Source organism: Sus scrofa, chromosome 4, assembly GCF_000003025.6.
Source record: "Sus scrofa isolate TJ Tabasco breed Duroc chromosome 4, Sscrofa11.1, whole genome shotgun sequence".
NCBI lineage: Eukaryota > Metazoa > Chordata > Mammalia > Artiodactyla > Suidae > Sus > Sus scrofa.
In genome coordinates this window covers 105,692,022-105,707,867 of record NC_010446.5, presented here as the reverse complement: position 1 = coordinate 105,707,867, position 15,846 = coordinate 105,692,022, and the positions used below count along the sequence as shown (strand labels likewise).

The window sequence follows — 15,846 nt, the reverse complement described above, 5'->3', positions numbered from 1 at the left end:
TGTGGAGTAGGTCCCAGAGGTGTGGTGTAGGTCATAGACACAGCTCGGATCCTGTATTGCTGTGACTGTGGTGTAGGCCAGCAGCTGCAGCTCCGATTTGATCTCTACCTGGGAACTTCCATATGCCACAGATACAGCCCTAAAAAGCCAAAGAAAAAAAATGTTTAGATGAATATTAGAACATTACTGCAAAAATATAGTTTTGTGAGAACTTTTATTCAGACAAAAAGCTCATAAAATGTTAAAGTGATCATTGACCACTTGAACCATGTTTTGCAGTTTATTTTGAGATATACGATTCATGAAACCAATGAATGGGAAGTAAAACTTTCTTTTGCTTTTTTCTATTAATGTCACATAGTGAGAGACTTGAAAATGGTGAATGTGTTCTTTTACTTTCTTTCACAAGAATGTTGGTTTCAGATGATTATTATGCCAAATTTATCAATTTCAAGTCTTTTGAATCCAAAATGGAAAGAGAAGTATAGAAAGGAATCCTCTCTCATTTCCCTCTATTTTTTCAGAGGTGGTTTTTTTTTTTTTTTTTTTTTTTTTTTGTCTTTGAGGCTTGCTTCTGTGCTATGTGGAAGTTCCCAGGCTGGGGGTCAAATTGGAGCTGCAGCTGCCCTACACAATAGTCACAGCAATGCAGGATCCAGGCCTCATCTGCGACCTACCACAGCTCATTGCAGTGCCGGATCCCCAACCCACTGAGTGAGGCCAGCGATTGAACCTGCATCCTCATGGATACTAGTCAGATTCGTTTCTGCTGAGCCACAGTAGGAACTCCTTTTTCATATTTTTTTCATCTGACTTGCCACAGATACCTTGTAGATACAGCAAGGATATTTACTTAAAGAGTAATGACAAATGTTAATTGAAAGTACAGAGAAGATTCTTAGAATTTTCTTTAAGTTCTGGTTAAATGATGGAATTCTGATTGATGTGTTATACTTAGATCTTTTGAAAGACTTAATTTTTTTTCTGTATTTTTAAACCAAGTTTCTGAAAGAAGAATGTCTTTTTAAAAGTTAAAATGTGCTTACACAAAAATACAAACACAAAAATAAAGTGCTAAGAACCTTATTGGAGTCCTGGGTACATAAGCAGAGCTTACACATTTTGGGGATTCCTTGTAAATTGATGGTGTGGCTGGGGACTCCTTTTTTTTTTTTTTTTTCTTTATCTTTGTCTTTTTCTAGGGCTGCACCCATGGCATATGGAGGTTCCCAGGCTAGGGGTCTAATTGGAACTGTAGCCACTGGCCTATGCCATAGCCATAGCAGCGCGGGATCCAAGCTGCGTCTGCAACCTACATTATAGCTCATGGCAACATTGGATCCTTAACCCACTGAGCGAGGCCAGGGATCAAACCTGCAACCTCATGGTTCCTAGTCAGATTCGTTAACCACTGAGCCACGACGGCAACTTTTTTTTTTTTGTCTTTGGGGACTCTTAAATGTTATTATTTGTAAGACTTATTTTTCCTACTGGGGATATAAACTTTGCTAATTGCATTTTTTTTTTGTCTTTTTGCTCTTTCTTGGGCCGCTCCTGCGGCATATGGAGGTTCCCAGGCTAGGGGTCCAATCGGAGCTGTAGCTGCCGGCCTACGCCAGAGCCACAGCAATGCGGGATCCGAGCTGCGCCTGCAACCTACACCACAGCTCACGGCAACGCCGGATCGTTAACCCACTGAGCAAGGCCAGGGACCGAACCCGCAACCTCATGGTTCCTAGTCGGATTCGTTAACCACTACGCCATGACGGGAACTCCTGATTGCATTTTTTTTGTTTATTTTTTTTATTTTCCCACTGTACAGCAAGGGGATCAAGTTATCCTTACATGTATACATTACATTTACATTTTTTTCCCCACCCTTTGTTCTGTTGCAACATGAGTATCTAGACAAAGTTCTCAATGCTACTCAGCAGGATCTCCTTGTAAATCTATTCTAAGCTGTGTCTGATAAGCCCAAGCTCCCTATCCCTCCCACTCCCTCTCCCTCCCATCAGGCAGCCACAAGTCTCTTCTCCAAGTCCATGATTTTCTTTTCGGAGGAGATGTTCCTTTGTGCTGGATATTAGATTCCAGTTATAAGTGATATCATATGGTATTTGTCTTTCTGGCTCATTTCGCTCAGTATGAGATTCTCTAGTTCCATCCATGTTGCTGCAAATGGCATTATGTCATTCTTTTTATGGCTGAGTAGTATTCCATTGTGTATATATATACCACATCTTCCGAATCCAGTCATCTGTTGATGGACATTTGGGTTGTTTCCATGTCCTGGCTATTGTGAATAGTGCTGCAATGAACATGCGGGTGCATGTGTCTCTTTTAAGTAGAGTTTTGTCTGGATAGATGCCCAAGAGTGGGATTGTGGGGTCATATGGAAGTTCTATGTATAGATTTCTAAGGTATCTCCAAACTGTTCTCCATAGTGGCTGTACCAGTTTACATTCCCACCAACAGTGGAGGAGGGTTCCCTTTTCTCCACAGCCCCTCCAGCACTTGTTATTTGTGGATTTATTAACGGTGGCCATTCTGACTGGTGTGAGGTGGTATCTCATGGTAGTTTTGATTTGCATTTCTCTTATAATCAGTGATGTTGAGCATTTTTTCATGTGTTTGTTGGCCATCTGTGTATCTTCCTTGGAGAAATGTCTATTCATGTCTTTTGCCCATTTTTCCATTGGTTGATTGGCTTTTTTGCTGTTGGGTTGTAGAAGTTGTTTATATATTCTAGAGATTAAGCCCTTGTCGGTTGCATCATTTGAAACTGTTTTCTCCCATTCTGAAAGTTGTCTTTTTGTTTTCTTTTGGGTTTCCTTTGCTGTGCACAAGCTTTTCAGTTTGATGAGGTCCCATGGGTTTATTTTTGCTCTGATTTCTATTGCTTTGGGAGACAGACCTGAGAAAATATTCATGATGTTGATGTCAGAGAGTGTTTTGCCTCTGTTTTCTTCTAGGAGTTTGATGGTGTCCTGTCGTATATTTAAGTCTTTCAGCCATTTGGAGTTTATTTGTGTGCATGGTGTGAGGGTGTGTTCTAGTTTCATTGCTTTGCATGCAGTTGTCCAGGTTTCCCAGCAGTGCTTGCTGAATAGACTTTTTTTTTCCCATTTTATGTTCTTGCTTCCCTTGTCAAAGATTAATTGACCATAGGTGTCAGGGTTTATTTCCGGGTTCTCTATTCTGTTCCATTGGTCTGTCTGTCTGTTTTGGTACCAGTAGCACACTGTTTTGATGACTGTGGCTTTGTAGTATTTCTTGAAGTCTGGAAGAGTTATGCCTCCTGCTTGGTTTTTGTTTCTCAGGATTGCTTTGGTGATTCTGGGTCTTTTGTTGTTCCATATAAATTTTTGGATTGTTTGTTCTAGTTCTGTGAAAAATGTCCTAGGTAATTTGCTAGGGATTGCATTGAATCTGTAGATTGCTTTGGGTAGTATGGCCATTTTTACAATATTGATTTTCCCAATCCATGAACATGGAATATCTTTCCATTTCTTTACATCTTCTTTGATTTCTTTGATTAAAGTTTTATAGTTCTCAGCATGTAGGTCCTTTACCTCTTTGGTCAGGTGTATTCCGAGGTATTTGATTTTGTGAGGTGCAATTTTAAAAGGTATCATATTTTTATATTCCTTTTCTAATATTTCATTGCTGGTATACAGAAATGCAACTGACTTCTGAATGTTAATCTTATATCCTCCTACTTTGCTGAATTTATTAATCAGTTCAAGTAGTTTTTGGGTTGAGTCCTTAGGGTTTTCTATGTATAGTATCATGTCATCTGCATACAGTGACAGTTTTATCTCTTCTCTTCCTATATGGATGCCTTTTATTTCTTTTGTTTGTCTAATTGCTGTGGCTAGGACTTCCAAAACTATGTTGAATAGCAGTGGTGAGAGTGGGCATCCCTGTCTTGTTCCATATTTGAGTGAGAAGGCTTTCAGTTTTTCCCCATTGAGTATTATATTTGCTGTGGGTTTATCATAAATGGCTTTGATTATATTCAGGAATGTTCCCTCTATACCCACTTTGGCGAGGTCTTGATCATGAATGGATGTTGGACTTTGTCAAATGTTTTTTTCTGCGTCTATTGAGATGATCATATGATTTTTGACTTTTTTTTTTTGTTAATGGGGTTTATGATGTTGATTGATTTGCGTATGTTGAACCATCCTTGTGAACCTGGGATGAACCCTACCTGGTCATGGTGTATAATTTTTTTGATATGTTGTTGGATTTGGTTGGCTAAGATTTTGTTGAGAATTTTTGCATCTATATTCATCAATGATATTGGCCAATAGTTTTCTCTTTTGGTGGTATCTCTGTCTGGTTTTGGAGTGAGGGTGATGGTGGCATCATAGAATGTCTTTGGGAGTATTCCTTCTTCTTCCCCCTTTTGAAAGAGTTTAAGGAGGATGGGCACCAATTCCTCTTTATATGTTTGATAGAATTCGCCTGTGAAGCCATCTGGTTCTGTACTTTTATTTGTAGGGAGTGTTTTTATGACATCTACAATTTCATTTCTAGTGATCAGCCTGTTCAGTTGGTCTGTTTCTTCTTGATTCAGTTTTGGCAGGCTGTAAGATTCTAGAAAATTGTCCATTTCTTCCATATTGTCAAACTTGTTGCCATATAGTTGTTCATAGTCTGATTGCATTTTTGGGTTAAGTTGGACAGCCTGTCTCATCATTCCATATTGCTGACTTCTCAGTTATATCCTTTTCCTGTGCCTGGAATGGTTTTAGACCCATCTTTTCCTGTGCCTAGAATACCCAGGTTTAGAATTTTTTGGGGGGTCACATCTGTGGCATATGGAAGTTCCCAGGCTAAGGGTTGAATCAGAGGTGCCCCTCCCAGCCACAGCCACAGCAATGCCAGATCCGAGCTGCATCTGTTACCTACACTGCAGCTCATGGCAACACTGATCCTTAACCCACTGAGTGAGGCCAGGCATTGAATTAAATATAGGCTTACACCGAATGCTAGCCCTCTTTTAAAATCAATGAATCCTGAGGAATACTAGTTGGGTTCCTTACTGCTAAGCCACAATGGGAACTCCTAGAGATTCTTTTTTTTTTTTTTTTTTTCAATTTAACCATGCCGGTGTCTCTTAAAAAGATGGAGTAAGTCAGTCCTCTGATTACATTGGCATTCTGGGAGTAGAGGCTAGGAAATGAGGGTTAGGGGGCCTAAGAGCTCTTACTAATCTTTACAGACTTCTAAGCACAGTCTCACTTTCCTGTTTAATACCTATTTGCCACTTCTAATTATTGAAACATTCTGGGTCTCTTTAGAGTTGAGTTATCTTGCTTCTCATTTGTAACCTATCCTGTGTAGACTCTTAGTTTTGCTTTTCTTTCTTTTTTTTCTAATTTTAGTGTTGCCCCTATGGCATATGGAAGTTCCCTGGCTAGGGGTCGAATCCGAGCTGCAGCTGCTGTCTTATGCCACAGCCATAGAAATGACAGGCCTGAGCTGCACCTGAGACATATACCACAGCTTGTGGCAATGCAGGATCCTTAACCTACTGAGTGGGGCCAGGGATCAAGCCCGTGTCCTTCATGAATAGCAGTCAGGTTTGTTATCGCTGAGCCACAACAGGAACTACTTGACCTTACTTTTTTAAGTCTTTTTCCTTCCTTCCTTCCTTCCTTCCTTCCTTCCTTCCTTCCTTCCTTCCTTCCTTCCTTCCTTCTTTCCTTCCTTCCCCCCCCTCCTTCCCTCTCCTCTCTTTCCCTCCCTTCCTTCCTCCATTCTTCTCTCTCTCTCTTTTTTTGGGGTGGGGTGGGGCTGTACCTGTGGCATACGGAAGTTCCTGGGCTAAGGATCAAACCTGCACCACAGTTGCAGCCTGCACCACAGGTGCACCAATGCTGGATCCTTAACCTGCTGTGCCACAGGGGAACTTCCTATAATTCATTTTCTGTTCCTTCTAACTGCTTTTCTTTTTTACACACTGTGGTTTGGATTATAGAAGTCTCATAGTTTCATGGAAGATAAAGTCCATCTTTGTTTTCCTGGTTATTTTTTGGGTAATTTGTAGATTAAAATAGGGTGGAGAGGTCTTTCTGCCATCTTGAATCTGCAAGTCTTTAGCCTATCTTTGTAAGTTTATCTTTCACCTTTTCTTTATGTGTTCTCTATATGTTAGCCATCTGAATATTTTCAGCTCTCTGAATGAAGCATGATCTCTTGATTCTTTGTGTTTTTTTAGTGAGTCTAGAATGCTCATTCCCCCCCAGCTTAGCCTGATTAATTTGTACTTGTCTATCAAGATTCGATTCAGTCTCTGAGAAGGATTAATTTATGATTACATCCCCCAAGACTGATTTAGGTTTACCTTTCCTGATTCCTATAACATTTTTTTCCTATCACTAATAATATTCAAGTATAGTTGTTTGTCTCCTAGTCTAGACTTTTGAGTTTCTTGAAGGTGAGTTCCATCATCTCTATATTCAATGCTTATCATGGTTTCTGGAACAGACTAGGTGCTCAGTAATATTTATAGAATGAATGATACAGTAGATTTCAATGTGTAATCTTCTAAATGATAACTTAAAATGCATACTGTAATATTGGATATATCACATTAATTTGTTTATTTCTTCATTCAATAAATAATTATTGTGCAAGCAAGTACTAAATGCTAGGCACAGCCAGCTGAAAAGTGTTTAGGTAAGTACATAAAATGTGATCATGTACAGTGATAAATGGTAAGGTGTCCTATTTAATTTTTCATATCTATAATGTATTATTGAAATGTTTCATTTTAGGTATCACTGCTGTTGATCCAAAATACTGAGCAAGAAAATAAAATGAAAGATTTGACATTTCTGCTAGAGGAGTCCAGAAATAAAGTTAACCAACTAGAAGAAAAGACAAGTAAGAATTTAAATTAGAAAATATAAGAGTGTCTTGTGTACTCCTCATGTTTTAAATTTTAGCTTTCTTTATAGTTTTGCTATAATGCTTTCTAATGTTTTAATTCTCAACCTATTTTGGACCAGTTGGAGAAGGGCATAATAGAGTCACCAAGAAAGCTTTTTTTTTTTGTCTTTTCTAGGGCCGCTCCTGTGGCATATGGAGGTTCCCAGGCTAGGGGTTTAATCGAAGCTGTAGTCATTGGCCTACGCCAGAGCCACAGCAACGCAGGATCTGAGCCGTGTCTGCAACCTACGCCACAGTTCACGGCAATGCAGGATCCTTAACCCACTGAGCAAGGCCAGGGATCGAACCTGCAACCTCATGGTTCCTAGTCGGATTCATTAACCACTGCGCCACCATGGGAACTCCGCCAAGGAAGCTTTTTTAAAGTATTATGTGCTCCCATTTTCTCTTTCCATACACTCACCTTCCTCTAAGTTTCAATAAGGTGCATGAAAGTAGGAAACTCTGTCTCTTTTATATTTTTGATATATTTCAAGTGCCTGAAACAGTACCTGGCATATATTAGGCACTCAAATATTTTATAAATAAATGAATACTCTGGGAGCACTAGGGTGGGAATTATTAATTATTCTTGGAGCAAGGCATTTGGAAAGGCATCCAGGAAAAATTGTTGAACTAGGCCTTAGATGATTAAGGGTCACTAGACAGTGAATTGGAGGAAGGAGTGTAGGCAGAAGAAGTGTCTTGTGCAAGTCAAGGAACTGTGAAAATTAGGGTATATTTTAAACAGTGATTGGAGTGTCTCTATCTTAAAGAACTTGGGTATATGAGACTGGAAAAAAGTATTTAGATCAGATTATGAGGATCTTTAGTGTCATGTTATGTTTAGACTACCTTATTAGAGAGTATTTTTCAAACCCATTCAAGTATTAAGGCATTTGAAAGGCATAAGACACTTTGTGAAATACTGTATCAGGTTCAGAACATCATAGAGATCTTGTGTCATTTTTCACTTTTAAAAACATTCTTTCTTCTTTACAAATAATTATCTAGTTCTTGCTAACCTATGAGTGCTCATTTCACTTTACTGTCATGTAGATATTCTGTCTCCAGATATCCACAAATTTTTTAACTTTCCTGAGATATTATGTTCTTCATATGTCACCATCATGCTTTTGGCTACTTCTACCCAAAATGAACCTCCTATCTCCTCTCCAAAACCATTGGTTAAGTTCCAGGTAACTCCTTACTGTTGAGAATGGCTTAAGCATTACTTGTGTGTCTCCTGTGACCATGAGTGTCTTGAGGGCAGGGGCTGTGTACAAATATCTTTGTAACTCTAGTGCTCAGCATGTTGCTATGTATATGTAATAGGAGTTCAATAGGTTTTAAGACGAACAAATGAATATTTGATCTTATTATATAAGGTGGAAACAACTTACTGTTAATAAATAACTAACACTACTTGATTCTGCAGAATTATAACCACTGAAATTTATTCATGTAAGTTACTTTTTGTTGTTTCCCAGATATATGTCTCTTCCATCTGTTTATCTCTTTGTTTCAACTTACAGATCTTCTATTGACCTGTTACTTAACCTTGCCTTACGCTGTGTCTAATTTGCGTTTAAACACGTATACTCAATTCTTAATTAACTTCAATCATATTTTCTCCTTTTAAATTTCCATTTTATTGTTTTTCTTAAGATTCCAATTCTTGGGTTAAATTCTCCTTTTAAAAATGGTATTTCATATTTTTAAATAAATTAATCATTGATATTTTAGAGCTATTCTCTTATTACTTTAATATCTGGCTCACCTGTTGGCCTGTTTCTTTTTTTAAAAAAATGTGATAAAATACATAAAACATAAGAAATTTACCATCTTAATCATTTTAAAGTGTATAATTCAGTGGCATTGATACATTCATATTGTTATGCAGTCATCACCAGTATCTATCTCCAGAACTCTTTTCATTTTGCACAATTGGAACTCTGTTCCCATTAAGCAGTAACTCCCCATTCTCTCATCCCCCTAGCCCGTGATATCCACCATTCTACTTTGTATTTCTTTTAATCTTACTTTTTAGTGATTTGTCCTTATCCTTTGGTGTCCAGTAATTTTTTGATTGAATTCTATACATTGTTATGAGAAAAGTTAGAGGTTCCAGATGATGTCCTTTTTTTTTGCTAGGGAGAAATTGGGAGTATGGTAGGCTGATTATTGTAATCCAGTTAAGAAGCTGAGCTGAATGAAGGAAAATAAACAAGTTTATGAGGTTTTTCAAGTCTCTTATTTTGTTTCTCCAGCTCTTTGAGACCCATAAGTTTATGCTTTTTTTTTTTTTTTTTTTTTTTTTTTTTTTTTTTTTTTTTTTTTAAATCCCCTGGCAGTGGTCCTGCTGGGACCAAGCCAGCATTTAGGCCTTTTACTCATGCCTAGAACCGGCAGATGTCCACTGTACTTTGTCATTTCACTTCTCAGGAGTTCTTTCTTGGGAAGCTTTGTCTCTTTAATCCTTTCTGTTTTGATTTGTATCTGGCTTTTCTAGTTATTTTTAGCAGGAGAGATTTGTCCATTGCATACTACTTCATTCTCCTTGAAACTATCCATATAAATTAATCATGATCAGCTAATTTTTCTTTTTCTTTCTTTTGTCTTTTTAGGACTGAATCAGCGGCATATGGAGTTCTCAGGCTAGGGGTTGAATCGAAGCTGTAGCTGCCAGCCTATGCCATAGACATGGCAAAGCGGGATCTGAGCTGCATCTGCGACCTACACCACAGCTCATGGCAATGCCAGATCCTTAACCCACTGAGCGAGGCCAAGGATCAAACCCCCGTCCTCATGTATGCCAGTCGGGTTCTTTAACCACTGAGCCACGATGGGAACGCCTCTTTTTCTTTTTAGTATTTTCTTATCTAATTTTTGTCACTTGCCAATAGTTGCTGCTTGCTAAAGAGTATCAGTGATCAGAGATTTAACAAAAAATTTGAGGAGAAAATTTGGCTGTTTTCTCTGTGTGATTAAAAGTACTGAACTTTCAAATAGGATTCTGTTTGGAGGCAGTTTGGTTTTTTTTCATGAGGCCATGTATTAATCATCTTTGATTAAAACCCCATTACTTTTCTCATTCTCATATCAGTGTTGGCTTTTCTCCCTGTCTTAACTTTCTGTTGTTCCTCTCCTTTTCAAATGGTATCTTGGAAACTCTTTTCTTTGTATGTAGCATATAAAATTTCTTTTTTCACCAACCTATTAATGCAAGTTTTCTTTACCTTCTGGCTTTAGTAAATTTGAGATCGCTGCTTCCTCTGTTCTCCGTTTGAATGGAGGCTGCACATCGTCCTACATTCCATGTATAATGGAATTGGAAGGCAGTGGAAACTTTCTTTTGGACCTGTATTGCCACTTTCAAACCATTACTCATTCATTAATCAATTCAGCTTTTATTAATCTCCTTTCTGTTTTATGTGAGACACAAATCTAGTTACTAGGAGTGCAGTTTTTTTTTTTTTTTTTTTCTTTTTGCCATTTCTCGGGCTGCTCCTGCGGCATATGGAGGTTCCCAGGCTAGGGGTCGAGTCAGAGCTGTAGCCACCAGCCTACGCCAGAGCCACAACAACGCAGTATCCAAGCCACGTCTTTGACCTATACCACGACTCACGGCAACGCCAGATCCTTAACCCACAGAGCAAGGTCAGGGATCAAACCCGCAACCTCATGGTTCCTAGTCGGATTTGTTAACCACTGAGCCATGACGGGAACTCCAGGAATGCAGTTGTTTATTATTGAATCCCTGTTTTCTGGAAGAGAATTACTGTCTTTTTCTAATATATAAAGGAGTTTTATAATGAGTGAATATTGACTTAATCAAATGCCTTTTTTGTATATATTGAGATTGTCATATGATTTTTTCCTTTAATATTAATTACTTTCCAGTGTTATACACTTGTTTTTAAAATTGAATTTTATTAGAGTATAGTTGATGTACAATGTTGAATTAGTTTCAGGTGTACACAAATCCAATGTTATTATCTAATGTTAAACGTAATTTTATAACATTAACTTTCTATTCCTGGTTATAAATCTACTTTTATTATTATTTTTATATATTGTTTTATTCAGTTTTACATATAGTTTAAGATTATTTTTAAGGAGTTCTTGTCATGGCACAGTGGTTAATGAATCCGACTAAGAACCATGATGTTGCGGGTTTGATCCCTGGCCTTGCTCAGTGGGTTAAGGATCTGGCATTGCCGTGAGCTGTGGTGTAGGTCGCAGCTGTGGCTTGGATCCTGCGTTGTTGTGGCTCTGGCGTAGGCCAGTGGCTACAGCTCCAACTCGATCCCTAGCCTGGGAACCTCCATATGCCACGGGAAGTGACCCTAGAAAAGGAAAAAAGAAAAAAAAAATTAAAAAAAAAGAGTATTTTAAAGACTTTTTTGGCATCCATGTTCATAAATTTGATTGGTTTGTCATTTTTCTTTCTCATACTTTTTTTTTTCTTTGTCTTTTTAGGGCTGCACATGCAGCATATGGAAGTTATCAGGCTAGGGCTGAATTGGAGCTGTAGCTGCTGGCCTATTCCAAACCCAAAGCCACAGTAACGGGACATTCAAGCTGCTTCTGTGACCGTAACACAGCTCACAGCAATGCCAGATCCTTAACCCACTGAGCGAGACCAGGGATCAAACCCACATCCTCATGCATACTAGTTGGGTTCGTTACTACTGCTCCACCATGGGAACTCCACTCATACTTTCTTTACCAGATTTTTTTTTTTTTTCATTTTTGGGCCCCCCCGTGGCATATGGAGTTCCTGGAGGCCAGGGATCAGATCTGAGTTGTAATTGTGACCTAAGCTGAGCTGTAGCAATGTTGGTTCCCTAACCCACTGTTCTGGGCCAGGGATTGAACCTGTGTCCTAATGCTCCTAAGACACTGCCTTTCTCATTGCACCACAGTGGAAATGCCCAGATTTTAATATTAAGTACCTCCTAACCTAAAAATTAGTATGGCAATGTTTTCTCATTTTGTATATTCTGGAAGAGGTTAAGTATGATTTAGATTATTTTTTCCCTGAATGTTTAGTAGAATTTACTAGTTAGGTAATTTGTTCTAGATTTTTTATTATTATTTACTAATTTTAGGGGGAGTGATTTTTAAATTTCTTTCTTTCTTTTTTTTTAGGGCTGCACCCACGGCATAAGGGTATTCCCAGGCTAGGGGTTGAATTGGAGCTGCAGCTGCCGTCCTATGCCACAGCCACAGCATTGGCAGATCCGAGTCATGTCTGTTGCACTGCAGCTCTTGGCAATGCCGGATCCTTAACCCACTGAGTGGGGCCAGGGATTGAATCCTCATCCTCATGGATACATTTGGGTTCATTACCACTAAGCCACAATAAGAATTCCATTTTTAAATTTCTGATTTCATGCCTCTAATAGTTTGGAAATATACAGGTTTTTTATATCTTCTGGAATCAGTTTTGTTCCATTAGTTTTTTCCTAGGGGTTTTATTTTTAAATTTTTAAATTTTTTTGTCTTTTGTCTTTTTAAGGCCGTACCCACGGCATATGGAGGTTCCCAGGCTAAGGGTCTAAATGAAGCTACAGCTGCTGGCTTACACCACAGCCACAGCAATGTGGAATCTTTAACCCACTGAGCAAGGCCAGGAATTGAACCTACAAGCTCATGGTTTCTAGTTAGATTCATTTCTGCTGAGCCATGATGGGTACTCTGTTTTTTTCTAGGGGTTTTAACTTTTCTTATAATTTTTCTAAATTTTTTTGCATAAATTTGTTTTTAGTTTCTCTTTAGTCTTTTTAAATATTGACTTTGTGATCTTCTCTGGTATATATTTGATTTCTATTTCATTAACTTTGTAATCTTATCATATTTCCTTCTACCTACCTTGTGTTTATTTTTCTAACTTCAGATAAATTTTTAGCTTATTTTATGCTTGTTTTAATATATGCATTTAAATCTGTAATATTTTCTCTAAATACTGCATTAGCTATATCTCACACTTTTAATATATGTTATTTTAATTATCAATGAGTTAAAACTATTTTCTTTTCTTTTCTTTTTTTTTTTTTGTCTTTTTGTCTTTTCTAGGGTTACACCCACGGTGTATGGAGGTTCCCAGGCTAGGGGTATATTCGGAGCTGTAGCCGCCGGCCTATGCCAGAGCCACAGCAACGCCAGATCCGAGCCGCGTCTGTGACCTATACCACAGCTCACGGCAACGCTGGATCCTTAACCCACTGAGTGAGGCCAGAAATAGAACCCACAACCTCATGGTTCCTAGTTGGATTCATTTCTGCTGAGCCATGACGGGAACTCCAAAAGTATTTTCTTATTTCCTTTGGGATTTCTTCTTTGACCATTAGGTTATTTGGAAATGTACTTGTTCTTCAAACATATGGTGATTTTCTATTTGTTAGCAAAAGTAGATTTATAGCTTAATTGCATTGCATTTTCTAATGTTATTGACTGAAATATTCCAAAAATATCTACTAGATGAAGTTTTTTAATCATTTGTTCAAATTCTTTGAGTTCTTATTAATTTTAAAAAATCTAATTCTCAATGAATTTAAAAAAATATTAGAATCCTTTATTGATGGTTTTTAAATTCTTGTATTTCAATTGGTTTGTGTTATTAGGTACATAGAGATTTAAAAATATTGTCCCTGGTTAGTTGTATCTTTTATCACTATGAAATGATTCTACTTAGTAATGCTATTTGTCATAAAGTTTTTTTTCTGATATTATAACTACATGTTTTATTTCTGACTATAATTCTGAGATGAATATACAGGAGTGCAATTGATGGGTTATATGGTAATTGCATGTTTAGTTTCAAAAGGTATTGTCAGACTGTTTTCCAGGTTGGCTGTATGTAACATTTTATATTTCTACCACATATTTTAGGATTTTCCAGTTTTTCTTTCTGTTACAGATTTCTAGTTTAATTCCATTGTGGTCTGAGAGCAGACCTTGTAGGATTTCTATTCTTTTAAATTTGTTATGGTATGTTTAATGCCCCAGAATGTGGTCTATCTTGGTAAATTTTACATATGAGCTGGAGAAGAATGTTTATTCTGCTGTTGTTGGATCAAGTAGTCTGTAGATGTCTACTGTGTCTAGTAGTTTCATGGTGATGTTGAGTTTATGTTCTTTCTAATTTTCTTTCTTTCTTTTTTTTTTTTTTGTCTTTTGTCTTTTGTCTTTTAAGGCCACACCCATGGCATATAGAGGTTCCGAGACTAGGGGTCGAATCAGAGCTGTAGCCACCTGTGACCTAGGCCACAGCCATAGCAATGCTAGATCTGAGCTTACACTGCAGCCTGCGGCAATGCCAAGATCCTTTAACCCACTGAGTGAGGCCAGGGATCGAAGCCGCATCCTCATAGATACTAGTCAGGTTCTTAACCAACTGAGCCACAACGGGAAATCCCAGCTTTCTTTTGATTAGTGTTAGCATGGTTTATCTTCCTCCATCCATTTTCTTTTAATCTACATGTTCTTTGTATTCAAAGTGGATTTCTTGTAAATGTACTTGAGTCTTGTTTTCTTCATCCACTCTATCTCTGTCTTTTGATTGTCCTATCTAGACCATTGATGATTAAAGGAATTATTGATAGAGTTGGATAAATATCTACCATATTGTTATCTTTCTGTTTGTTTCTCTTGTTCTTTTTTTCTTCCTTTTATAGTTTTAATTGCTCTATTTGTTTCTTTTGTTCTTTTTTCCTGCCTTTTGTAGTTTTATTGGAGCCTTTTTTTTTTTTAGGATGGCCACACCCATGGCATATGAAAGTTCTTGGGCCAGGAATTGAATCCAAGCTGCAGCTGCAGCAACACTGGATTCTTTAACCCACTGTGATGGTCTGGGGATCCAACCTTTGCCTCCACAGCCACTGGAGTCACTGCAGTTGGATTCTTACCCACTGTACCACAGTGGGAACTCCACACAACTCCTTAATTGAACATTTTACGTGATTTTGTTTTTCTAGTTTCTTAACGTATAGTTACACTTCTTTTTTTTTTCACTTTTTTAAAAGCGGTTGCCCTAGATTTTGTGTTATACACTTGCAGCTAATCTAAGTCTACTTTCAGTTATCACTATATCAAAATGATCTCATTTCCTCCCTCCTTTTCCTTGTATCATTTCTGTCATTCATTTTTTCTTATATATAAGCATACACACACAGCAGATTCTTAAGCATATGTAAATGAATATATTGTTGCTGTTTTATTTCAAACAATCTTAAATTAAGAAAAATAAAAGTTTCTTTTCTTTTCTTTTTTCTTTTTTTTTTAGGGCTGCACCTGCAGCATATGGAAATTCCCAGGCTAAGGGTCGAATTGAAGCTGCAGCTACCATCCTACATGACAGCCACAGCAATAGGAGATCCAAGCTGTGTCTGCTACCTACACCATAGCTCCTAGCAATGCTGCATCCTTAACCCAGTGATTGAGGCCAGGGATGGAACCTGCATCATTTCAGAGGCTATGTTGGGTTATTAACTCACTGAACCACAACAGAAACTCCAAGAAAAATAAAAGTTTTTATTCTATTTTACTTATTCTTTTTTCTGTGCTTTTCCCTTTTTAATTTTTAATTTTTTTTTTTTGGTCTTTTTAGGGCCACACTCGTGGCATATAGAGGTTCCCAGGCTAGAGGTCGAATCAGAACTGTAGCCACTGGCCTATACCACAGCCATAGCCACATGTGTGACCTACACCACAGCTTACAGCAACATTGGATCTTTAACCCACTGAGCACGGCCAGGGATTGAACCTGCGTCCTCATGGATGTTAGTTAGATTTGTTTCTGCTGAGCCATGACAGGAACTCCTTCCTTTTTTAATGTAGAATCAAATTTTCTGCCTATATTATTTTGCTTCTCCCTAAAATTTCTTTCCTGGCAGATAT

The 15,846-nt window shown here is 37.9% G+C and overlaps 1 protein-coding gene across 3 annotated transcripts in view; it reads left to right on the top strand.

Moving 5' to 3' along the window:
• The window catches only part of SYCP1 (synaptonemal complex protein 1), a 138,060-nt gene that overhangs the window by 22,546 nt on the left and 99,668 nt on the right, over positions 1 to 15,846 (top strand). For all 3 annotated transcript variants that reach the window (XM_021090001.1, XM_021090000.1, XM_021090002.1), the window contains exon 12: positions 6,789 to 6,897. In XM_021090001.1, coding sequence (XP_020945660.1) covers positions 6,789 to 6,897 — 109 coding nt within the window. The remainder of the gene's footprint in view (positions 1 to 6,788; positions 6,898 to 15,846) is intronic.